At 40.0% G+C, this 25,664-nt stretch overlaps 1 protein-coding gene across 8 annotated transcripts in view; it reads right to left on the bottom strand.

The window, feature by feature from the left end:
- The window catches only part of LOC117425596 (histone-lysine N-methyltransferase PRDM16), a 220,319-nt gene that overhangs the window by 4,241 nt on the left and 190,414 nt on the right, over positions 1 to 25,664 (bottom strand). For 4 of the 8 annotated variants that reach the window (XM_058993086.1, XM_058993084.1, XM_058993089.1 and 1 more), the window contains exons 4-15: positions 24,637 to 24,774; positions 19,494 to 19,593; positions 15,861 to 16,092; positions 15,137 to 15,284; positions 13,877 to 14,135; positions 11,574 to 13,065; positions 11,107 to 11,194; positions 8,406 to 8,575; positions 7,861 to 7,938; positions 4,047 to 4,216; positions 3,361 to 3,532; positions 700 to 909 (exon numbers count right to left, since the gene is read on the bottom strand). In XM_058993086.1, the coding sequence (XP_058849069.1) occupies positions 700 to 909; positions 3,361 to 3,532; positions 4,047 to 4,216; positions 7,861 to 7,938; positions 8,406 to 8,575; positions 11,107 to 11,194; positions 11,574 to 13,065; positions 13,877 to 14,135; positions 15,137 to 15,284; positions 15,861 to 16,092; positions 19,494 to 19,593; positions 24,637 to 24,774 (3,257 nt within the window). Of the gene's footprint in view, positions 1 to 699; positions 910 to 3,360; positions 3,533 to 4,046; positions 4,217 to 7,860; positions 7,939 to 8,405; positions 8,576 to 11,106; positions 11,195 to 11,573; positions 13,066 to 13,876; positions 14,136 to 15,136; positions 15,285 to 15,860; positions 16,093 to 19,493; positions 19,594 to 22,225; positions 22,593 to 24,636; positions 24,775 to 25,664 lie in introns of those variants that run through there. The other 4 variants (XM_058993085.1, XM_058993088.1, XM_058993090.1 and 1 more) reach the window with 4 other exon arrangements.

The following is a 25,664-nucleotide window of genomic DNA, read 5'->3' as shown; positions in this document are numbered from 1 at the left end:
AACCTTGGGTTAGCTTTCCTGGTCTTACACGAACAGGCCAAGCAACCAGCCCTGACAAACACCAGACTGCTCATGCACATGCAATGAGGGGACTGGACAAGCCATGGCGCCACGAGACACATGCACGCTGGAGAAACGGGGAGGGCAGAACACAAGGGTCCCAGCAGAGCGTGTCTCCACTTCACTGCTTTACCGCCTTACCGTCACGCAAATAAGAGAAAACGTCAGCTGGCTTTCCCAGAAGAATGGAGAGTGATGCAGGGGACCTGGTCTCAGTCTGTATTGGAATAATGCACTGCAGCATGCACTGGAGAGGGTGATGAAGCGGACACAAGATGGAGCGTGGACTGCTTGTCACATGCTTCAACATGGGACTTGTTTGTCAGCAGTAAAAAGCACAATGAAACACATCCATATGAGTTCTTGGGACTTGTTTTCTTACACTTACTGCTGGAATCAACTCCAGTGGTGTAGTATAATATAGATTTTCCCATTCCCATTTTATTTGCGTACTGAACTTCTAGTAACACATATAATAAGTAATGCATTTAACTAATTGCTACAAGTATTTTCACAAAGTGGCTTTCTCCAGCTTCGTTCGTAGGGTGTACCTGCTAACCACGTTGCTTGATATACAAGGTCCTGCGTGAAAGTGTAATAAACCAAGTCCCAGTGATGTTGTGTGGAGCGGGCACTCACCTTCGGGTGTGTTCGTAACTCATCGTTAGAGAGGAAGGCTCCTCCTCATCCTCGTAGCTCCCCTGGGGTACCATCGGCGGGGAGACCACCTCGTCCTGAGATTTCTCCGTCAGGCTACCGTCCTCTTCATCAGCCTCCTCTTCCTCCTCCTCCTCCTCTCCCTCACTCCGCTTGGGGTTGGTCGGCGCGTGTCCCTGGCTGTCATCCGGCCTGGGAGGGAGGTGGACAGTGTGTTAGATTAACGATCGTTCAGAGGCTAACGGCAGCACCGCTTGCCTCTCGGTAATGGTGTTTTAAGCTACACAAAGAACCAGGTTAAGGTTTGGGTTTGAGGCAGTCGAAACTGAAAACTAGCAAAAAAAAAAAAAAAAAAAAAAGGGGACTGGGGGGGCTGAGGGGGGAATTCTCAAACAATTATAAAAATGCTGCTTGTTTTGGAGCAGATTAAATATCATACAGTCAAAATGATTTTTTTTTTTTTTTTCGGGGCAGATTTGAAGGGTCCTGGGTTTTGTCACTTAGTCTAAACACGTCAACGGGGTGTTTGTGTTAGCGGGGGCTTGATCGATTTATCTTGCAGATAAATACCCCAATCTGACTCTCGCCCCCCAAGGCACTCATGCCAGCCCGCTTCAGCCTCAGCTCTGTCTATTTCTGTCTGCGCTAGACGAGCTTAAACTCCTGTGATCTCTTACAGGAAATGCCAGGGTCATTTTTTTTTTTCCTCTGTCAGTTTGAAATAAAAATACCCTCACTCCCAGACTGCCTGCCTGCCTCCCTGCCTGCCTAGACAACCTATTTCAGAAAAAAAATTACAAAAAATTCAGAAACAGCTGCTGCATACCCAGTGAAGAGCCAGAAAACAAAAGACAAGTAAAGGCTAAACTCTATTCAAAAGTCTCTAAAATATTTGAGAAACTACATTTAATTGGGTTATTCCAAAATGCGTGCGAATAACGCACAGGAATGCAGTGGGGACAGATCTACATAATTCAACACAATCTCTTTACCTGTTTACAACAAATCGTCATTTGGAATTTCAATTATTTTTTTTTTAATAGATATAAAGCAGAGGTCTCATTTGAATCACAGCTTTGCAGAAGCCAAGCCTGCTTTACTGAGAAAAGACGGGCAATTGATCCCAGACGGCAATGATGCTGTGCAGCTACAGCTAAAAGTTTAGCATCACCCTATAGAATTAACACATTTTGCTTCATAAAGTTGAAATATATATATATATATATATATATATATATATATATATATATATATATATATATATATATTTAAATGATGTCTCAATCTTAAAATTATTTTGCAAAGCTTTTGGCCATAGCTGTACATGGATGCTCAAAAAAAAAGGGATTTGAATTTCGCTTTCATAGAAAAATGGCTATGCATTTGCGTGTGGGCGTTTAGAAAAAGCCCATTGTATGCTGCATAAAAGCATCATTTACTGAGTCACTCTGTTCTGCTGTCACTCTCTTAAATATGCACAGCACACACGGACTGTATTTATACAGCACATTAAATATGAATTCAGTGTAACGCAAGATTATGGTCGTATATGTTTTGGCTAGAAAGCAGGGGGCCTGCAAGTTGTAACACGGATATGAATATGGTTATATGTCAGTAATGGGTTTGTTGTGTTTTCATTTTTTGGCGAGTCTGGTAAAAGTTAAGTGTTATAGGCTGAGACGGAAAGTAAATGAAACACTCAGCATTTGTTTAACCTACTGGGTTTACACAGATCTGCTTCACTGCTGTTTCAACTGCACAGTCTCCGGCATCCACCAGGGACAGCGTACAAGCAGGGAGGGTGGGGGGCACACAGTGGCTGGGGGTCCCCTGTGAGTAGAGTTTTAATCGAAGAGCCTCCGTGAAGGGAAGCAGAGGGGCTTTAATGCTTTTTCTTTCTGCCTTTTGATTGGTCCAGGTAGGGATTCATAATGACAGCCAGGGATTAACTACCAACATATCGGATCTTCAGAGACAGCAATTACCGCTGAATGGAAGCCTTTTTAGCAGCAACAGTTATACAAGACGAAATGGAGTAATATGAAAATAAACTTAATTTTTTTTGACAGATATTTCGAATCAGTTTCATATTCCATAGTCGTTTGTCAAAGAGTTTCTAAAATAGTTTATTTTTGTATTACTACATATACGAGTTGATAAACTACAGCTATGGCCAAGAGTTTTGCATCACCATTATAGAATTAACTAATTTTGCTTCATAAAGTCAAACGAAACCTGCTGAATAATGTTATGTTAACATATTGAATTACATACCGCTTTGCAGTTTTACTTAACAAACATCAATATCATTTTGCAGTTTCTCTGATTACATGATGTTAAGTACAATATCTAAATTATGTTCATACATTTTTTTAAATTATATCTCAATCCTAAAATTCTAGGTGATGCAAAACTTTTGGCCATAGTTGTAAATTCACATAACCCACACGCAGACAGAAACAGATTTACTGTTCTGTTGCTGTTCATTGTGACATTTATATTGGCAGTCCAATCTACATAAGGGTACTGATTGTATATCTAAGTTATGCATATTGTTCAACGCTAAATGCATAAACAAAGATCTTTCCATACTGAATAACTAAGGAGGGGGTCTAATCTTTCCTCCCGAGTTGAAACCGTTACCTTTTATCTGTCGAACTGGACGCCTGGTTCAGTTCACTGTTGGCAATAAAATTCCGGATTTCCGAAAAATAGGAATCTTCCTTCTCGTCTAAAAGTGCATGATTGTCCGGTTCAGAGTTTGGCGAGGAGATGCTCGTCCCCAGGTTCGAAAGAATCCCAGGATGCTGACTCACTGAAAAAAAAAAAAAAAAGAAACGATGTAATATGTAACGGCATGAAAAACGAACACGTCACAGCCCTGGATACTGACTGGACAGAGGAGCAACATATAAAGATTGTATTCTTAAAGTAGAGCTAGCTAGCAGGAGGGATCTGCACAATATCTAGGAGCGCATGTAACGGGCAGTGTTGTGTGATACACTGCCGTTCGGGATTCTGTCCCGTCGGTGAGGTGAGATGAGGTTAAAAGCTCTATAACCACGAATGCAGCCGAGCCCGGCTCTTTTGCACAGCGGTTAAGGTGCTCAGTTGTGGTTCACGCCCAGCCTTCGCCCGGTTACATTGGTGCCGTGACTCGGATAGATTGGCTGCAGCCATACGCCAAGGTCAGGGGGGTGGGGGGTGGAGAAAGTGTAACGGGCAGTGTTGTGTGAGACGCTGCCGGTCCGGATCACAGCGTGGGGTGGAGAGAGTGTAACGGGCAGTGTTGTGTGAGACACTGCCGGTCCGGATCACATCTGCGTTACCTGGAATGTTCTCGTGTTCATGTTTTTTGAGGTGTCTGTCTAAGTTGGTCTGCTGGCCGAAGCAGCGGTTACACAGGTGACACTTGAAGGGCTTCTCCTTGTTGTGGATGTTCCTGACGTGCCGCTGCAGATTGGAAGAGATGCTGAACGACCGGTCACAGTATTTACATCTGGAGACAGAAAGAAAGGGGAAGGAACACAATGAGAGCTCAGTAAACACTAACCAGCCTTTCTGGCTGCAGAGTGCTCTAGTCTAAATAGCGCAGACAGAAGTCAAACCCCACAGGGGGGCAATCAGATTCTTGTTAGACGTTTTCAGGCAGTCTCATCTGGTTTGCGGCCGTTGTTGAAATACAGGTCACAAGGCAACAATAGCAGTGTACCGTGTGTGTGTGTGCCATTCCAAAATTAAAGAAACTAAATGTCTTCTTGACTAGAGATGATACATATTACATATTTTTTTTTTTTTTTTTTTAAGTTACTAGGATTGTAATATGTTTACGATTTAGGAAAAAGGGGGGGAAAATGTGTTCCATCTTGTGGTGGAAACACAGTATTAAAACCAAGCGTACCATGAAATAACCTGCACGTATTTATTTATTTTCCTAGCAATACATTTTCGCTTTGGCAAATGGCTGCTAAAGTCTTGAGTCTAGTCCTGACTGACAGTAAACAAATAAAATGTGAACTCGTATATTAATTCTTGTTAAAGAAAATCGATATTTTAGTGGCGTTCTGGTATCTTCAGAATTAGGACTACACGGCTGCACTGCACTACCACTTTTAAGCTGATCCCAGCAGTGATTAAATGGGAGAAACAGAAGCTGATTCCCTGAGGTGACTCTGAATATCCACACCTGGTATGGAGATGTTAGGGGACAGTAAACATGAACAACATTGGCTTTCTACTCTTATTTATAGGGTCCACTAGTCAAAAATGTTTCTCTCTCAAAGTTTGTTTATATGAATCAAATACAGTTTGAGATACATTGTTACAAACTGGTGCTAGCTTGTTTAACTACAGTGCAGGACAGTTTTGTGAATGTCAAACTTTATTTTATTCATGAAAAAAAAAGGAAAAACTTATAGGCCTTTCTCTTTCTCTTGCCATCCTCAAAAGCAATAGAGTTCAAAATGATTTTATTGCTCCGAGCCGAGCGGCCATTACATGCCAAGTTTCATATTCCGTTATATTTCTTCCCTGAGGTCGAGCTGTTTAAAAGGAAACAGCTCCACAGGGCAGCCCAGAGCATATCAATTTTCGCTGATTATAAATAAACACTCTTGAAGTTGTGTTTAATTCTTGAGACAGTCCTTCTTTGTTTAGAGGCTGTGTGCATTCACTCTTGCTGTGCAACAGTTTTCCACCTCCCCCCCCCCCCCCCCCCCCCCACCTCTCTCTGTCCCTCTGACAGCAGTGTTCTGGGGTTCGCTTTCAGTGCTAATTGCTTTGGGAAAATCGCTCGTCATCAAGCACTGAAATCAGACGGAGGCCCTTTTAACTTCTCCAGAGCTCTTTATTTTTTTGCTTGCTAATTTCCAGACTTGGTGCATCACGGTTCACAGAGAATGGTCAAACGCCAAGACGAAAAAATACAAAAAAAAAAAAAAAGCAAGAATGATTTTTTTTTTCCTACCGCGTCCACGGGGACTTGAAATTACTTCATCAGCTCAAGAAGATTGGGTCTTTTTTTTTTTTGCTGCACGTGGACCATTACAATCTGAATGGGGTCTTTGAGTGGCCACCCCTCGTCGGCCAATTTCTGTGCTAAAAGGGGGTCCCGATAGCATCTCTACCAGTCAAATAGTCCGATACAATGAACCATGAAGAGTTTTTAAACAAGCCTCCTTCTTTCGCTCTGCTGTTCTTGCCTTATTTGCCTCGAAGTGGCAAAGATAATGGGTCCTGCTATTTGTTATGGTAAATTGTTACAAAGTGAGCTAATCAGGGGATTAAAAACGAAATCTAAATAAAAGAGCTGATGAAGCTGTGAGCAGGTCCTGCGAGATTTCAAACTTAATAAAAGTGACCTGAACCCAGTCAGCAGTAACATGCACAGTTTACACTGGCAGCAGTTAAGGGACTTGGTCCTGACTGAGCAGACCAAGGTCATGCACGTACATCTATTTGCTCATTCAAACCGCTGTTGGCTCAGACTACAAAAGATAACCATCTCTGGATTAAAAAAATAAGTAGCTTTTAGTTTCTAAAGCTGAGGGAACACGAAGTAACTTTTTCAGCAGCATGGAACCTGGTTCAAGAGACCTAGTTTGAGGCAACTGCTGCATCAAATCCCATGCAGTGGCCTGAAACCGAGTCTCTTCAAACTAAGTTCCAAGCCACAAAGTGGCTTTGTGTTCCCTTAGCTTTTTAGGCTACAGTTGCCGCATTGAAAGAAGAACAACTTTTATGTTTTCTACGCACAATGTACACATACCTAATCTGCTGTAGATACATACCAGAGTCACATTATGTGTCAGTTCAGTATTTAAAATAATTTACACAGCTGTGAAAATAGGCATGAAAAATATAAGAAATCTAAGAGGGTCACAAGCTCTATTGTATGGGAATAAGAAACACCTTCCATTTAGCAGACCCGGTGCATATGAGTCTGCAGACAGGATGCTAGGGTTCTAGAAGGCACATACATTACAGATAAGGATACATTTATATTTACAACCTGGGTAAAGCAGCTAGGACCGTACTAGAATATTAAACTGCTAAACTTCCAAATTCGGAGCCAGGAGACTAACGCACCTAAAGATCACAGCCTTGCAACTGCTCCAGCCTCATCCCCATAACACCGGCATGTCCCACAAGGCACACTGTCAGGTCCAACGACACTGCCCATCCCTGCTAATCTCATGCCCAGTCCATTACCCGACCGTTTTCCATGAACGATGAGGCAGAGAAATCAAAGCCAACCCGAGCAATTAGAGTTAGTGAAGCTGAAGACTGCAGCTGTTTGAGAGCCAAATCAATGACAATTAACTGCTTCTATAAACAGTGCATGGAAATCTCAGGGGTGCTATTACAGCCCAACGTTGTCCAGAAGTTGTTCTCCACCTCAGAAACATCTGGAGAGACAAAATTAATCTTCTTTTTCTTTTCCCCCTATTTTCCCTTCACGTCTCTACACGAGAAAATTAACTCTTAACCATACAAGCACCGGCACAGTTGGATTGTATTTTTAACATAATTCAAATCAGCAAGGAATGTAACTCTTAAAATTATTATTTTTTCTTAAAAACGCATTAGGCTAAGTCTTTTGCTCCATCATTTTAATGATCTAAACAATGTACACACTGACACTCCAACTATAATAATCCTGAAGGTGTTAACTTCAGGGTTGATTTATTTCCTGACTATTAAGAGTGACATTATTAAGAGCCAACTTCTCGGTATGTTTAACATACCTTTGTCAAGGGAAAGCGTGTTTGAAAACTATAACAAAGAATATATACATATATTTATTAAAGGAAAATACTAACATAACCAAATAGCTGACTGAATAGTAGCATTTTAAAAAGATTTAACCAGGTTGCAGAAGACGCAGCTTCAGTATGCAAATGCACATGTGGAATATTTAAATCAATCGGGTTGCATTTTGACTGTACAGTACTTTCTTCCACCAAAGACTGCCGGTTGCCCTGCTTGCTGTCTTTTCAAACCCTTTAAGAGCACTGAATGGGATACTTCACTTCTATTTGAAACAGAGTAATATTGGGGAGCTCAGTTATCCACATAGGGGAATCAGTAGAATTATAACAAAGCCCTGCAAGGGTTAACAATAGGAGACTGGCTGTTCCTTACCTGTAGGGCTGCTCTCCTGTATGTGTCCTTAAGTGCCGGGTAAGATTTGCTGACCTGGGAAATATTTTCCCACAGTACCTGTGACAGATCAAGTGCAATATTTAGACAGATATTTGATTGGGCATGGCGGATGTGACTTCTTGCTCTGTAACCGGTGTTCAGCTTCAGGAATTGTCTTTTCAGTTCCTTAAGCAATAGGATATTTGTGTCTGAGGCAATGTTTACTGTACTGGTTAGATCATTTGTCTGCTGTCACGTCCTCAAAAAAAACACTTTGTAAATCACAAGAAACACAGACGTTTTAGTTTTTCCCCTCCAGTCATAACAAACAGCTGATTCTAAACATGACAAAATAAATAATCTTCATTTGCATTCATTTATACTGAAATCAGACACAACAAGTTTGTAACGCTTGATGACCTGCCTCCAACACTAACACAATAATAATAATAATAATAATAATAATAATAATAATAATAATAATAATAATAATAATAAACGTTTGCGGCTGGTGGGTTTCACTGGAAATCCCATGAATCCTGTACCTGCAGGTGTAGCGTTCCTTGCCTTTCCTGAGGATGGCGTCGGACAGCGTTGGAGGCGGCGAGCGGAAGTTGAAGAGGTGGTGTGAGGAGTGCTGTAGAGAGTTCGAGGCGTCCAGCTTCAGAGCACCGAAGCTCTCCAGCTTTTCTGTCATGTTCTCAATCGCAGACATCTGTAGATGAAATAAAACGGGTAGGGTCCCTTTCAATGATTTAGAGCAGCACGGCTAGCCAAAGTTGGCTCTTGTGCTAGTGAATTAATTCGGTGTGCATTCTAACTTGGTTGTCTAGTGTTCTGGGCTGGAGCAGCATCGTGGTACAACAGAGGACATTCTCACTTATCACTGTCAAAACTGAATAAACTTTGGTATGTCATTTTACTATATATTTTGCATGCCTGCGGGTAGCATCAGTTGCTGTAACTGTATACTAGTGGGTTCTCTGTGATTGGTACTTTTTACTTTCAATCAGAAGACCAGGAACAGAATCCTGAACAACTAAACCCCTGACTACAGCACACCATTGAGAGTTTTTAAGTTAGGGATTAATTCACTTTGAATTTCACAAGAGCTTCTATGATTTATCTTACTTAGTGGAAGATGGCCTTATACTCTATTGCATTATTTCCTGCTGAATAAGTTTAAAGGGTACATAAGGACCTTTTTATTTTATTGTGTTACATGTTACCATGTGTTGCTACAACTGTTTAAACTTTTAAATTGTGTTCCCTGCCTCGAGATGGCTTCCCATTTACCCGCATGGACCTCTCAGAACTGCATTTCCCATCATCCTCCTGCTCACATATGTAACCAAGATGGATTTACCAGTGAGCAGGAGGATGATGGGAAATGTAGTTCCGAGAGGTCCATGCGGGTACATGGGAAGCCATCTTGAGGCAGGGAATGCAATTTCAAAAAGTGGTCAAAATGTACAAAAAAAAAAATGAAAGCGATACACACACCTTACGTAAACAGTTGTAGCAATACATGGGAACATGCAACACAATAAAATAAAAAGGTCCTTATGTACCCTTTAATTCAATGCCTTAAACGGAATGTCACAGTAACCATAGCACTGCTGCTCAGCCAGGTGGTTTTTCTCCCAGCAAGAGGGAAGGTCCAGGAAGACACTTGACCTCAATTGATTTGGCCCCTGCTCCCAAACGCTGTCTGTGTCACACAATAGCGAGGTAGTTAGTGTTTCCTGATAAGCCCTGGGATTGCATCATTGTTGAAGGAACGGAAGGCAGTAGGAAGCTGTATATCAGACCGTGGGCTATCAATTGTGTAGCTCCCAGTCACCTCCCTGACCTATCGCATGTTTACAGCCACATAACAGCTCTCCAGGGATCCCCCGAGCCAAGACTTTGTTCACAACACCATTTTTTATTTATTTTTCTATTTAGAAGGGACAACGTGCATTCAAAATGAAGAAGTGGCAATACAATGGAATTAAGGAAACTGGCTCCTGATATCGTATCTCTCAATTAAAACGGCGCACAAAGGATTTCTAAGCGCATTATTACAGTTAAATATAGCTCAGCTTCCCACCCTGTTTGTTACACACAGAAACACAAACACGTTTGTGTAACATACAGTGGCTTTCAGTAAGATGCATTGCAACTCATGAGGAACAGCCTTTTTAACTAGTGTAACGCCTCCACATCTCCAATCACACTGAAGGAAATGTACTCTATGACTGCCAGACCCTTGTATGTATGCTCCTTATCTGCAATATATACCTTTTACCCCAGTGTAGAACTTATATGTGGTCTAGTAAAAGCGACTGAACCATCCTATCCGTTTACAGTATATTACACTGAATAAATATCTACGGTCAGGAATGTGTTTTTTTGTGTACTAGCTGTAAAAGGGTTTACAGTGGAGCAGTTACTGGATACCAGCTGTTCCCGTGCCACTCCGTCTGGGGGCTAAGGATTTCTCACCATTGATGGAGGGTCAGATCCTCACGTCTGATAAACGTGTCCCCCGCCAGTCAGCCCTATTCTACTGGATACAAACACAGGATGTCCCTGATGGACACACAGGCATTATCTAGCTCGCCAGGGAAGAAAAATCAGGGGAAGCTGTTAACCGCATGCTCTTGCTCCGAACTGAAACAATGACAGAACTAAGTTTAGCTAAGAAACCGGCCATGGGATAGCTCCCACAATTCCAGCGGCGATTGTTATTATTTGAGGTGGGAATGGTTACCAGACTGTGAACAATGCTTTCCTCTAGCACAGACTGCAGAATGCAGTAGCTGCAGAGTAAAGCATGGAGACACATGTAAAGGAATATTGCATGGGGGGGATGTTCAAATCTGTTTGAATGGGTGTGCACTGCGCTGATAAGCAGTACGCAAGCTGAATGCGTTTTTTTGCATTGAAATGAACGTACTGTATTTAGAGACAAATGAGGGTTTCAAACTCCAATCAGCAAACATTAGGCACTACAAGATGTAGTGCTAATCAGGGTCTGTGAAACCAGCCATAAACCCCCAGTACAATTTGTGCGAGACTGCACAATTTGAAATGAACTGAATAAGTTTTAATAGCAACGGCTGCATCCTTGCGTGCGAGAAAAGGGAGTTCTTCATGCTGTTGTAACATTCAGTCCCGGATATTGATGGGGCTGCCCAGTATTCCATCCTATTCCTAATAAAGCTTCTTAATCTGTTAATGCTCCGTGGAGGTGGGGGTTACCTGTGGGTGGAACAGCAGCGGGGATGGCCTCAAGTACTTCTCTTTCAGGGCTCCTACTGGGTCCATGAGCTTCCTTTTCTCCACCCTGCTGGACCACAGCAGAAAGGGTTACATACGAAGGTCAACAATTATAAACCACTTTGCATGCAATAAAGCCTGGGCAACTGCCAGGTACTTTCCTGCACCCAACCCTGACAAGCACATTCCATTTTTGGTTATCTGCAAAGTGGTAACCTACAGCCCCCATGCCCCCCACCTTACAGGAAAAAAGCCAACCCTGCTCTGTGCATATCTGATAAGCACTATGTCATTTAAACTGGAAAAGATTACCTTCTCCTTACTACCGGTTAGATAAGGATCCTGGCCTTTGCTTTATACTTCAGCTCATTTACCACACTGTAAAACGGCTCTGCATGGCTGGAATTGGGTCTGCCTGGGTCTATCGGGGTCTATCTGTGCGTGAATACCTGTAGATTGGGTCCATGAAGAAGGGCGAGGGCTTTGCGTAGTGCAGGGATGGCTGCTGTTGCTGCTGATGCACTTGCTGGTGGTGCTGGTGCTGCTGCTGCTGCTGCTGGTGGTGGTGGTGGTGGTGCAGAGACTGAGGCTGAGGCTGTGGATGCTTGAGCTGATCTTCTTTAGGAGGCCCTCTCCTGCTCCCGTAAACGTGATTCTTCCGAGATTCTGTGGCGCTGCCGTTGTGGGCAGCCCGTCTGCGAGTGCCAATGCTGAGGTCTAGAGGCTGCTCTTCTCCTGGCAGGAGGGGAGCGCTCGCGGGATGGGTCGACTTGCTGGGCGGCAGGGGCTGTTTGACCTCCTTGGGCTTGGTGGTGAGGTCAAAGGGGGACTCGGAACCCTGGGAGCCCACCTTCTGTAGATGCTCTCTGGGAGACCTGGGCTCATCTTTGAGGAACATCCCTGGGTTGAGTGCCCGGTCCGTGAAAGGGTACAAGGAATGTGGGAAGTTGGGCAGAAACTGGAAGGGGAACATGGAATGATAAGGGAGGGAGGTCATCTTCTTCTCCTGTACGCCCATGAAGCCGGGGCCAAAATACTTCTCTGCGATGGAGGCGATGGCTTTGATGGAGTCGTTGGTGGCCCCTGAGGCCGGAAGGGCCTGCTCATCCGGCGGAGGAAAGAAGGAGTGCTGGGAGAGGAAGGGACGCTCGCTAGGGACGTTACCAGAGCTGGAGATGGAGATGGAGCTGCTGCTGACTTCGTCCTGCTTCGTTCCCAACGGCACCTTGCGCCTGCTCTTGTCGCGGTCGCTCTCGGCGTCGCTGTCCAGATCAGAACCTGAGACTGTCCCCGTTGTGGTGTCCAAGTCTGTCCCGCTGGTGGTGTTGACATCCTCCAGGTCACTCCCATCCGAAAGGTCACTGATCTTCACCTTGCACTTCTCTGCAGAGCGCATTTCCAATTTTGTTTCGGCTTTAGCCTCCAGGAAGTTATTGTAGCTGCTGCTCCCATTGTTATTGACAGGGGACACCACCGACAGGGGGCTCCTGGGACGCTTGTCTTCCTGGCTGTGATTGAGGGGGCTCTTGAGCAACGGGCTTGGGGGCAACAAAGGTGGCCTGGGGTATAACGAGGGTGGGAAGATTCCAGGAAAGCCAGGCGGGAGAGTGTGGAAGGCAGGAGGAGTGGGCGAGAAGGGAAGCCCAGGGTGGTGTGACCGGGAGGGGAAGTAATCGCTGAAACCGAGGTGGTTGAGGCTGTGTTGGGGTTTCGATTTGCCCATGAGGGGGCTGGAGGTCATGGGCAGGCCTGAGTTGAACATGCCCCCCGGGTTGTAATGGTTCTTGCCCTCACAGAAGCGGCGGTGCTTGTTGAGGGAGGAGGTAGTGCTGAACATTTGCCCACAGTCCTTGCACTTGATTTGGGTACGGCAGTCTGCGTGCATCCGCTTGTGGCGGCAGAGGTTGGAAAACTGGGTATAGGATTTGTGACAGACTTCACCTGGGAGAACACAGATTCAAAAGGTACTGGTTAATGTCATTCACATATGGGTAAAAAAAACAAAAAAACACATACATACATACATACATATCTACACATTTCTGGGGGGTCTTGTAAAGGAATAACTGAGCTGCTTTGTTGAAACCAACCAGTGAATCTCATGTATTTTTCTGTATTTGCCCACATACGGCATCTACAGAAATTGAATATACTGCTCTGAATGGAAAGGCAGCTAACCATAAATAAGAATCCAGTATGATCTTTAATGAAAGCCAAGGCGACACAAGTGTGTGATTGCTACTGGCTGAGGGGGGGAATGCAGGATTGAGAGTTGTGTTGTTCAACCCTCAGTCCATTATAACCATGATGCTTAGATTACCAGATTCCATAAACTAAAGTGCTGCCATTTCCATCAATCGGGAAGGGAAACTACACATATTGGATTTCACGTCTCCTAACTCAGAACAACATATAACCCAATATTGTGTTTGGAAACAACTGTCACATTGAAGGAAGTTCTAACAGGCAGCAAGCAAAAACATATCTTTTTTTTTTTAAATGCCAGTCAGGTCTAAAGGGTTAAGTGTGACTGGCAATTCATTTTTGAAGTTTATAAAATACATAAAAAAAAAGAAAGATAAGAGTTTTAATGGCACACATCAGCTTCTGTCAATGGGAGAGCTGGGAGAGACTTTCTACTTGTCAAGAAAAGTCTAAAACTGCCGTAGTTAAAAAAGAAAGACACACGGTCCCTCAAAAGAAAAAAAAAGCGAAAGCAAAATTGCTCTGGAATTTCATTTAGTGCTCTGACCTATAAAATTACAGCTGTCACTTGTTCGGGGTGGAGTGAGGCGGGAGGCCTTTGGACACACGTAATTATATCCGAGGGTTAGACAAGACGGCTCTGACAACTTACAGATGAAAGGCTTGACACTGCTGTGAATGTGCTTGTGTTGCTTGAGCCCAGAGGAGGTGGCGAAGGTCTTGCCACAGTCTGGACAAGTGTGGGCACGGGCGCCGACGTGCTGTGAGCGGATGTGCCGCTGCAAGTTACTGGGGTCTGTGAACACCTGGGACAGGGAACAAAGAGAGGTGAGAGAAACACAGAACAGGTCAGCACCACTCACCTCCAAACTGCTTTCCGTAATGCATGCGGAACATCAAATACTATACCAGGTTTGCATGAAAAATACTAAAAGGTTTCGCGAATACCATTGGTAAATAATAATAATAATAATAATAATAATAATAATAATAATAATAATAATAATAATAATAATAATAATAATTAATAGGTTGTCTAAGTCTAAGTGTTCCACCCATAATTACCAAACACTCACTCAACAGGACTACATTTAGAAATGCCAAAAGAAATTCTTGGACAAACGTTTTGACTAGAAAAAGACTTCTTGCTGAGACATTTCTTACTGAATATATTATGTTTCTTTTAGTATGTAAAAAATGGCGAGGGTAACAAATGACAGTGACAGTTTTTTTTATTGGTGTTTAAATTATACACACACACAGAGTATTATTATTATTATTATTTCTCAAGCAATAACAAATACCGTTGGTGTTTTTTTTTTTTTTTTTTAATTGTATTTTAGTAGTGGTTTATTTATTCCACATCTGGTTTGTCAAAGTATTTTCTTGTTCATAATAAAATGTGCAGCACAAGTTTCGTATCTCTCTCTCTCTCTCTCTCTCTCTCTCTCTCTCTCTCTCTCTCTCTCTCTCTCTCTCTCTCTCTCTCTCTCTCTCTCTCTCTCTCTCTCTCTCTCTCTCTCTCTCTCTCTCTATATATATATATATATATAACACACACACACACACACACACACACACACAAATTTATATATATATAAATTTAACCAACACCAATTTTATATCACTCACTTTAGCAACCAGGCACATGCAGATGTGATGGGCATTCTTACCACGCGTTAATTAAGAAAGGCGCATGACTCACACATTTGCATCAAAAACAGTGTTTCACACAGTAAACACAGGCTTGGCTGGCTACCCACACACTGCCTGAACTAGCAGGCTGCAGCCTATTTCCTGTTCTTACCTTATCACAGTTTTCACACTCAAACCGCTTGCCGCTGTCATGTGACATCTGATGACGAATTAGGTTGGATTTCCAGTTGAACGCTTTGGGGCACTGGTCACATTTATACTCTCTCTCCTCTGTGTGCACAATCATATGCTGTTCAAGACTGCAAAAAAAAATAAAAATAAAATACAACCCAGCTTTATCAACAGTGATGAAATGCACTGAATGGCTGCAAATTCCTCTGACTTCCAGTGCGCTGGCTTCTAGTCTTGTGGCATCCCATTTGAATTCATTATGAATTTGTAGCCATTTAAAAATATATATATATCTTCAGAAGTAACAACATATGTATTGCAGCTGTTACACATAGAAAATGCTGCGTTATCACCACTGTGGGTAGGAAAACACCAATAAATGTATAATTTTTAGGCTTCAGTTTCTTATCAAAACACCATAGCTAAAGATTAAATTAAAACAGGTAGATGCCAGTTACAAAAAATTACAAAGTAGCCTGTCCTTGAATGAGGACAATGGCACTTAATGGTAGCAAAACGGCACAAGTGGGACTAGACAGGGTTCGATACACATAAAAAAAAATAAGAATGTGGCAATAGAATTTCTTCAAACACCCTTTCATTTAAGTTGAAACAACTTCCATAGGAAACGTTTCATTTTTTGGCCATCACGGAGGCACGGTTCCCGTCTCGCTGACACTTGTCCTTTATTCGTCTCAAATCACCTGTATTCGTTGGGAAACATCCTCTCGCAGTCCTTGCACTCGTGAACAGGCCCCTCCTCCTCTTCCTCCTCCTCCTCCTCCTCCTCCTCCTCCTCCCTCTCCTGTTTGAAGTCCTGGTTGAGAGCGTTGAAGATGGAGGTGCCGTTGTTGCAGGAATACTTCTGGTGTCGGTGCAGGTCCAGTTTGGAAGAGAGCAGTTCCTCACAATCCTCACACCGGTACATCTGCTCATCTTCACAGGGAACAAGGAATCAAAGAAAGAAACGTTTAAACGTTCTCCAGCCTTTACGGTTTAGAATGCCCCCTGCTGCACGTTTAACCCATTGTCAAATATATCCCCCTTCATCCCATTTTCTTTCAGTTTAATTTTTAGAAAATTTGAAAACAGTTTGTGTGAACTCTATGGAGTTTGAGAAGCTGCCCTGCCAAAGTTTAGAAAAAAAAACAACACTATGCATTATAAAACAGATACCTAGATAGGAAACTCAACATTGTACAATTAAAAATGCAGTGGCTGAAGAGGATATACCTGTCATAGATAGTTTTCTGCTGCAGTGTTTATATAATATGCAGTGTGTGTGTGCAGTGGCTATTTATTAGTCTTGTTCTTAGTCTTTTCCAAGTACACAAAGATTAATCACAATGTAAGATCCTTAGAATGAACACATTCAAACTAAACAAGCTCCCAGCTGAATGAGAATATTAGACTAAATAAATATGTTTGTTATGTTAATTAAAACGTAATTAAGACTTCTAACCATGGCTTGTTTATTCATCTATCAATTATGAATTTTTTAAAAAATAGTTTACTTGGTGAGGCAAGCAAAACATTTAAATATTTGTTTAATCAGGTTGTAAATTTGTAAAAACGATATAATAATAACAATAATATCTTAATATGTTTTTTTAAGACCATTTCAAAAAGAAAAAAAATCCAAAAGTCATTCAAAACACAAACTGGATATTTTTTAGCACCCATTTTATTATTTCATAGCAAATTAGGAATGCCAAACAAAAAACGTTCTAAATATAAATTCATTTTCCCTACCCAGTTTTGCACAAGGAATTAAACGCAGCTCTGAAATTCCCATGTTAACAACATTTTTTAACCTAAACATCACTTTAGATGTTTATAGGTTCTACATATTTTAAAATCAATTAGACGTAAAATATTACTTTAGCTACTCGATGGTTTAAAAAAAAAAAAAAGAACAAACAAGTTCCTCTAATATACATCATAAATTATTGTTGTCAAGGTCAAATGAATTAAAACGAGGGTAGCTATTATTGAGTTTACAAAGCAGCATCCTGACAAGAGTGCCAAGTTCAACAGTCTGTGTGGAGTTGTAGGTTTTCCAGAAGAATGACTTCTCGAAGGGCTGGGAAGACTAACTCTGCCTCCCTCTCTAACCGTCAATCAACAGAAGTCCTGATGACTGTGAACGAACAAGAAAACCTGTAACTCGCAATGCGCCTGGCACGTATTTGTGTGTTTAACTTTAAAGCACTGCATTATCAAACTCTTTGAACTGGGACGCCTAAAGAGAGTCTTTTAAGGGTGGCTTTTGTTAAAGAAAAGAAAAGCTGTATTTTGTGAATTTGTATTGGCATAAATGTTTTGACTTAATTTAAGACACTGGGCCTTATTTTAATAGATTACTGCAGTCTTGAATGAACCCTTTTTTTTTTAAAGGAGGAAAGCACCTGTTCATTTTCAAAAACTAGAACCACACAACTAATTCGAGGGCTTTTAGTGACCTCTCAAGTTGTTTCTCTGTAATATTAAGAGGAGCTCATTTACAAGAAACAGACTGTTTAAGGTAAGTGTGCACAGCTGGTAAGACATCGGTACAATAAGAGACTCAGACTTCCCTGTTACCCCGTGTTCCAGCCAAAGTGCTAGCGCCCCTCCCCCCGCCCCCCACCCCCAACCCTGACATGCCAGTGACAGTATTCACCTGCATTCTTCACTAATACGGACCTTGAAGGAGGGATTTCATTCACCACAGAAGTAACATGGCAAGTTTTTGGAGAGTTTTTTTTTTAAACAGTTGCTTTAATACTGGATGTCCCTGCTTTGAAGTCATAAAAAATACTGCCCCCCGCCAAAAAAAATAAATAAAAATCAACAAAAAAAAACCTTGATTGTGCCAAGTTATCTCTTGTTCCATCAGTAACACTCAGGACAAAGGAGGAATGTAAGAGAAAAAAATAAATTGGAGCCTAATAGCTTTCAGAAAAGCAAGAGGAACACAATTATGGGCTGTTTACTGACTAATCTCCAAAAGCCTGAGCGAAACCTCGGGAGACTCCCAGAGCAGTACTCAGAATCCCAGCTCCGATAAGGAGGGGCAGTGCTCCGCTCCAGCTTTTGGCTCAGAGATCTGAAGATACCTCTCTTTCAGGGCAAACATTGCTGGATTGGAAAACGTCTGTGCCTTACGAAACCCCTTGTGCTGTCTCGACCATTTTTAATGCCTGTGACATGCAAAAGGTTACCAGGTTTTTTTCTTTTTCCCCTAACCGAGGAAGCAAAAAAAAAAAAAAAAAAGTTTACCTGACAAACCCTGAGCTGAAATAAAACCAAAAGATCAAAGCTCTTGGAGACAGCATCTGGCTTTTCAGCACAGCAGTGAAAACTGTCTGGGTTTCTTTCCCCGACCCAAACTCATTAGGTACAAGATGAACAATGCATTTTAATCCCTGTCTTATGATTTCCAGTGGTACACATTCATTATTTCAGTGCTCTGCGACAACATAACAGAATTCTCTCTTCCACAATATCATATTAAAATAGAATTTGAATTAGGCTTTTCCTCGTTATTATCATTTTTTTTTTTTTTTAATTAAACTGCATTGGTCTTTCAGTACATACACATTAAAATAACACATTGCAAGCAAAAGATAAAAAAGATAATTAAAATATATCATTTATGTAGCAGCTAAACCTAATAAAACGGTCCACATCGCAGGCATTATTAATAAAAGACACTGTTTTAATACATCATAAACAATTTACAATGGCTTTATTGTAAACATAACCACTGCTCTGATAAACTCTAAGTGCCACACTTATGCAGTACAGTGGAAGAAAACACACTGATAAGCATGCAGCCTTCTTTATTAGTTTACAGGGTTTATGATCCTTCCCAGTTTAAGTGGCAAGCCTGATACAAACCTTAGCTGCCTGATACAATGTTGTATAGACATATCTACTGAAAACGTTATAGAGGTTTCTCCATTTCACATTTTGTATATGGATTACCACAGGTCAACTGGTAAGACAAAACACACCTCATGTTTAAGGTATATTGTACTGACTGACGTTCTTTATAAAGTTTTACATTCTAGATAGCTTTATTTGTCAATATTAAAGACTAAAGCATTTATTTTTTATAAGCAATTAAGTCCGCAAGAAAGTGACAAGACTTTGACCAATTCGTTCTCGTTATAGGTCTGCACCTCGAATAATCCCCTGAACAGAAGGAGGGGGCACCCCGTCCCGTTATATCCACCCTCTCTCACGGCGAATAAATATGTATTAATGGCCTGACAAACAGCTGGTTTCTCCGCCGCTGATCAGTTTGCTTCAGTTTGTTTAAAAGATTCGCTAATGATGCACATTAATCTTACCTTTGAGATTTGGTGCCATGGTCCCCTCAGGGAAATCTCCGTCCATGTAAACCAGTAGCTCCTCCCCCGCCTCAATATCTTTAATAGCTTTATAACAAATCTGAAAAAAAATGAGAGAATGGGGCATATTCGACATTTATTACCAACACGGATTCAATAAGCACAGGCATAGCTCGGGACGTCCACAATTCTAATACATTCGAGCTTCGCAAAACGATCCACCCAGCGTACCTATAGATTAAAAAGCGGTTATATACGGTGTTGGGACACGCATTTCCAAATCGTACAACGTTTTCCTTTATTCGATATTCAAGTCATTGTTCATTGCGATTAAAGTATGTTTGTTGATATTTCCCCACAGTGAAAAGTATATTATATAATTGCTGTATTTCTTTAGAGTGTATATCAGTCGAGGTCATGTCTCAGTTTATTACTTTCAGATTTTAAATGTTCATAAAGTTTATATTCGACACACTTATTGTTTTGTATTAATATTTTAGTTTTTGAGTTATCTTTTATGCCATTTTAGATTGCTGAAGCGATTATTTAATATATTGTTTTTTTTCAACTAGAATGATATTATTTGTTATTTTAGTTAATGTCAAAAGATATGAGGAACCATTTAATTGGTCAGTTTATAAAAACATTGGAAAAAAAATATATAAGAAAAAAAAAATACGACCAATTATTCTGCCTCTTAAATCCCATATAACTGAAATACAATTCAATTTTTAAACAAATGTGCTCGTTTAGGAATAATAGTAATAATAATAATAATAATAATAATAATAATAATAATAATAATAAATGACTATGTGATAATAAATAATAAATACATAAACTCTACATAGACACGTTTAATAAATAATCCGAATTCTATATGATTTTGTTTGTCAAGCATTTTTTGTGGTTATATATTTTAATAACTAAACATTGCAAGAAAAATGATTATTTCATAAATAAATACAATTTTAGGAAATCTTAAAAAAAAATGTCAAGGTGTCCTGGTTGGAGAAATTAGGTTATAAAATAAAAGGCAAAAGTAGAGAAATTATTCAAACAGAAAATAAAACGATACCCAAATACAGCAATTCCAATGTACATGATCCTCAGTGTTTACTGGATAAATATTTGAATATATTCTTTTCATTAAAATTGTATTTGTTTTAAAACACTGTATTCGGACTCCTCTATCAGTGTCACACATCTAATACAATTTTGATATGTTCCCCGTCGAAGCAGCCATAGAAAAAGCTATTAAGATATTGTTGTTCCCATTGTATTTTAAGAAAGCTAGCGCCATTCCTGCGTGGGTATTTTAAATACAAGGCTGTTTTGACCTGACGACCGGTATGTAAAATAATAAATATAATACTATATTTCTCAGAAAAAATATTGTCTTTGCACGCCAGCAGCATACAGGTAAAGACAAAGTGTCAAAGCCAAACAAACGAGCACAAACTCCGCATATTTAAAAATTGTGACGGAACGACAGCTTCGAAATTATTTGTCCGTTCATTAAAATTAGACTGCAATCTCTTTTAAATTGGTGCTATTATCATTTTAGTTATTTATGGCATATAGTTTAACAAACAGGTCAAGTACCACGCGTTCAGCAATTCAGTAGATAAAAACACATTTTTTAAATATGCTGTCCTTTGTTCTTTATTTAACGGGACGCTGATTAAGATAAAATACTGATAGATAATTTAAATCGCTTTTTTTCACAGTACCATGTCTGTTAAACACCGTTTTTTTAATTTTATTCGTGTTCTTTTACTGGTGTATGCTTACAGGTTAACAAATACCATGTGTCTGACCTAGTGTTTTATTACCGATCTTTTAAATAAACAAATTACACACTCATGTTTTGGATGTATCCGTGTTAGAGACTGCAGTTAAAAATCAAGTAAAATGAGTTCACATATTTAAAAAATACATTATTACTTGATTAATGTGAGTAAATATTAGCAGTAAATCGAGATGTTTTGAAGGTTTGACACACAGCAGATATATGTATTCTGTAAGGAATATAAACGTGTGTTAGATACAGAGTGCAACCCAAAACGTTTTTTTCTTAAAAAAAAAAAAAAAAATAATAATAGAAGAAAAAAAAAAAAGTTTCCCTATAGAAACTCAAACATAGAAATAATAGCAATGGCGTTGCCAGGCTTTGACAGTAGGGGGCGCCCGTCGTTAAGTTAAAAGGCGACCGGTGCACTTCTTCTCAATCACCGCTCTCAAGAAAAGCCTCTTACTTTTGAGAGCATAATTCCAACAAACTTCAGCCGCACTTTGCATCAGGTATATTCGAGCAACACACAACGAAACCCTACACCACCCGTGCCTGCAAAAAAGTTAATGTACAGTGTGTGTGTGTATATACATACATACATATATATATATATATATATATATATATATATATATATATATATATATATATATATATATATATATATATATATATATATATATATATATTATATACACGAAACTTGTGCTGCACATTTTATTATGAACACGAAATACTTTGACAAACAGATGTGGAATAAATAAACCACTACAAAAATACAAAAAAAAACACCAACGGCATTCGTTATTGCTTGACAAATAATAATAATAATAATAATAATAATAATAATAATAATAATAATAATAATAATAATAATAATACACAAATAAAACAAACTACTTGTTTTTTTCTATTTTTCTTTTTTTTTTTTGCTGACCTTTTCGTTTTCCTTGAGTCGGTGGAGTTGTAAAAGTTGCGCCGTTTTTCTCAAAGACTCCAGGTGTAATAACAGTAGTTCTGTGCCGGTGGCGGTCACAACACAACCCATATTATAACTTTACTACGCCTGTGCCCCGTCAGGCCTCGCGCGGTTGTCGCACAGGCACGCAGGACAGACGAGCGTCCCTGCTCGCAGAATCTCTCAACTCTAGTCTGTCTGGGGCTTTGGGTGATTTGAGGTATTCTCATTAGTGATACAATATTGCTTCTTCAAGGTCTGCGTAACCAGAGCCACTCCTCCCCTCCCTTCTTATCTGAAAGAGGGGACTGACTGATCTGTGCACAAGAAACCCCTCCCATATCCAGTATAATGAGTGACCACCGCAACACAGATACATCTATTATTAATTGTTAACACCGACAAAATCTGGCGTTATCACTTTTTATTTTTTATTTTTTATACATTACAGAAAAAAAACACACGACCTTATCTGAAATGTCCGGGGTTGTTTGTGTTTATTAACAATGAACGCAATGGTTCTGGGTGTAGACCTGTTTTTATGGGTTTCTCGTCTGCTTTCAAAAGTGCAAGTATGTAATTTTAAAACGAACTTAAATACACAGGACGTGCATTTAGTGAACATATTGTAAAAATAAATAAATAAATAAATACATAAATAAATAAAATAAAACATAAAACAAACAAAATAAAGTTTGTCAACTCGCATTCTAAACTCTTGAGTAGAATATATATATATATATATATATATATATATATATATATATATATATATATATATATATATATATATAATTTTAGTATTTTAGTTCAATATGTATTTATAATTGTATATACTTGCTTATTTCTGGTTACAACTGTATACTTGCCTATATCATGTTATGTAAACCTTAAGAAAAGACGGTTTGTGAAAAGATATTAGGCCAGTTGGCTAAATTTTAATAAGTGAACCATGCTTTTTTACATTGATGCTAATCATGGGGCCGATACAATGTTTCCCTCGACTACATAATTAAAATATTTATGAAATTCACACAATCAGAAGTGCAAACAGTATGTATAATTTATTATGATAATGTTCTCAGGGTTTTAGACCCCCTTGATGAAATGACAGTCTTGCATGCTTGCTCCTTCCTTGCACAATTGGAACATGTGGCACCTGCACTACTTTACTGTCCGATTCTTGTTGTTGTTGTTGCTTGTATTACGTGTGAAATGAGCTGCTTACAGAACACAGATAGAACATGCTGAACTATCTGAATTTCCTGACTGACTGCAAGACCGCAATGTTATGTGTGAAGCTGCAGCTTGCTTAGATGCATGGGTAGTTTGGTTTGGCTTACGATAAGGCTCTTATACTCTAAACAAAAAAAACTTTGGATTATACAGACATTTTTATTTAGACATTTTTGTCTTGATTGCATTAAAAACAAGTCTTCTGGCGAAGGGCTTTAAAAAGTCAGATACATCATCAATCAGTGTCAGGATCCCCACATAATCCCCCACTGTCCAGCTCCAACAATACCAAAAAAAAAAACAAAAAAAAAAACACCCACACACTGCTCTCTTGTACCATCAAACGGGTGTGTTTTAAATGCTGAAAAGATCAAAAACATGCTCTCCGCTATCCTCGGGCTGCACAGCCTCTTAGTGTGGACCACTCTGTGTGTGTCTCTACTATACAGAACAAGAGTGAAGGCACCATCTACTACAAGTATCTTTATACACATTTACAAGGGTCAGTATGATGGGAATCAGTATAGAAGTTGTTGCAGCTGGAACTAGCATTAGGTGTATATATTTGCAGAAGTGAATTGTCTACTGACATTGTCTTTGCATCTCATTAAAACAGACAGAAAACCCAATGGAGTCTATTCAGTTAATCTAAAGAGGGTCGGATCTACTGTAAATGCCACCCTCTAGAGAGACTCTCACAGACTCTTAGAGATATCTCACTGGATTTGCATGTTGCTGAATGCACCCATGAATGTGCAATGCAGAGTAGAAGGACATGCACAATATACAAAATAAAATAAATGATGTATTTGAAATACTGTATGATTCTAGGCTGCACTTTAGAATACTGTAACAGACTAAAGAGTTGACACTGTGCATTAGATTAACTGAAATACAAACACGGTTCTGAAGTAAACCACTGTCATTTAAATGATCACTTACACCAGAAGAGGAGGCATTTGAGGTCTTGAAAGCTAGTGTTTGCATATCACAGCCAGTCTAACGAACAGCATCTTCAAATCTATCATCGCTACTACCTTTACTAACAGGGTATCTCTTAACTATAGAATAGCCCAGGATTCCTCACGTCAGAATGGCTGTGTCACCCAATGGTATACACAGCACAGTGATTGAATACATGCTGTAACACACACCTGGTTGTCAGTGATGTGACACAGTGTTAGATTTTGTTCCTCAAAGGAGCGGGCGACCCTCACATATTTCAGCCAGCTCCCTGTGCCAGCTTGGTTGGCATCAACGCAGAATTTCACGTTTCCCAAGTCACCAGCAGTCTGCAGAGGGAAAGAGACAGGAGAGGTGAGTACATCTGTGTCAGCTATTAAAATTCTATTACATATGAACTACAGTACAGTAGTGTGCAAATGTCTTAGAACACCTCAAGGATTGATATTTATGTCCTTTACATACCTACCTGCATGAAAACCTGTGAGATTTTACATTTTTCGGTCGGTATTCAGTCATATAGAAACAACAGGCACTCGTGTGTGAAAAGGTTAGACCACTTTGTTCTATAATTAGGCATCTTAAACAACTTCTGAAAAGCCTCATGCATTTTTCCATTTGCGGCTATGTGTTGCTTTTCTCTTCTTATTTTAAATGAATTGCACGTGTGGCCTATTAAAGTCGTCTAAATTAGACAATAACTAATTTGTCTATTCTGACAATTTTCCAAGATTTCCAGTTAAAGAGGATTGATTTCAAAGGCACAAATCAAAGCTACAAAAACAAGAGGGGATTACAATAAATGTGCACACTACTGTAAAAACAAGCAGACAACCACTCCTCCAGCTTTCATAGTAAACCTTTAAAGAGACAAATAATTGAGTGGAGAACGCAACCTTTTCTTCCTTCTTCTAATAACATATTAAACTTAAGGTAATGTGCAGCATGTTCCCTTTCCTTGCACTGCCCAGATATACACGACAAGGGCTCTGTCTCCCATAGCTACTGCATGCAAGAGTCCTGATCCACATACAGAGTAAGATCATTGTTCCTTGACTGCTTCCATAAGGAATAGTTGAGTTAGAGTATACGGATGCTTGAGTCTTGTAATATGCATTTTGATTCATGCCAACGTTACTCTAAACAATCCTGCATGTTTTCCTCAGCATTCAAATTAGTCAAGCACTCAACTAATAATATACTATAGTTTTTTTCTTTT

This window comes from Acipenser ruthenus, chromosome 20 (assembly GCF_902713425.1).
Source record: "Acipenser ruthenus chromosome 20, fAciRut3.2 maternal haplotype, whole genome shotgun sequence".
NCBI classification, from domain to species: domain Eukaryota; kingdom Metazoa; phylum Chordata; class Actinopteri; order Acipenseriformes; family Acipenseridae; genus Acipenser; species Acipenser ruthenus.
The sequence above is the reverse complement of the archived record's forward strand: the minus strand, read 5'-3'. Positions and strand labels throughout refer to the sequence as shown.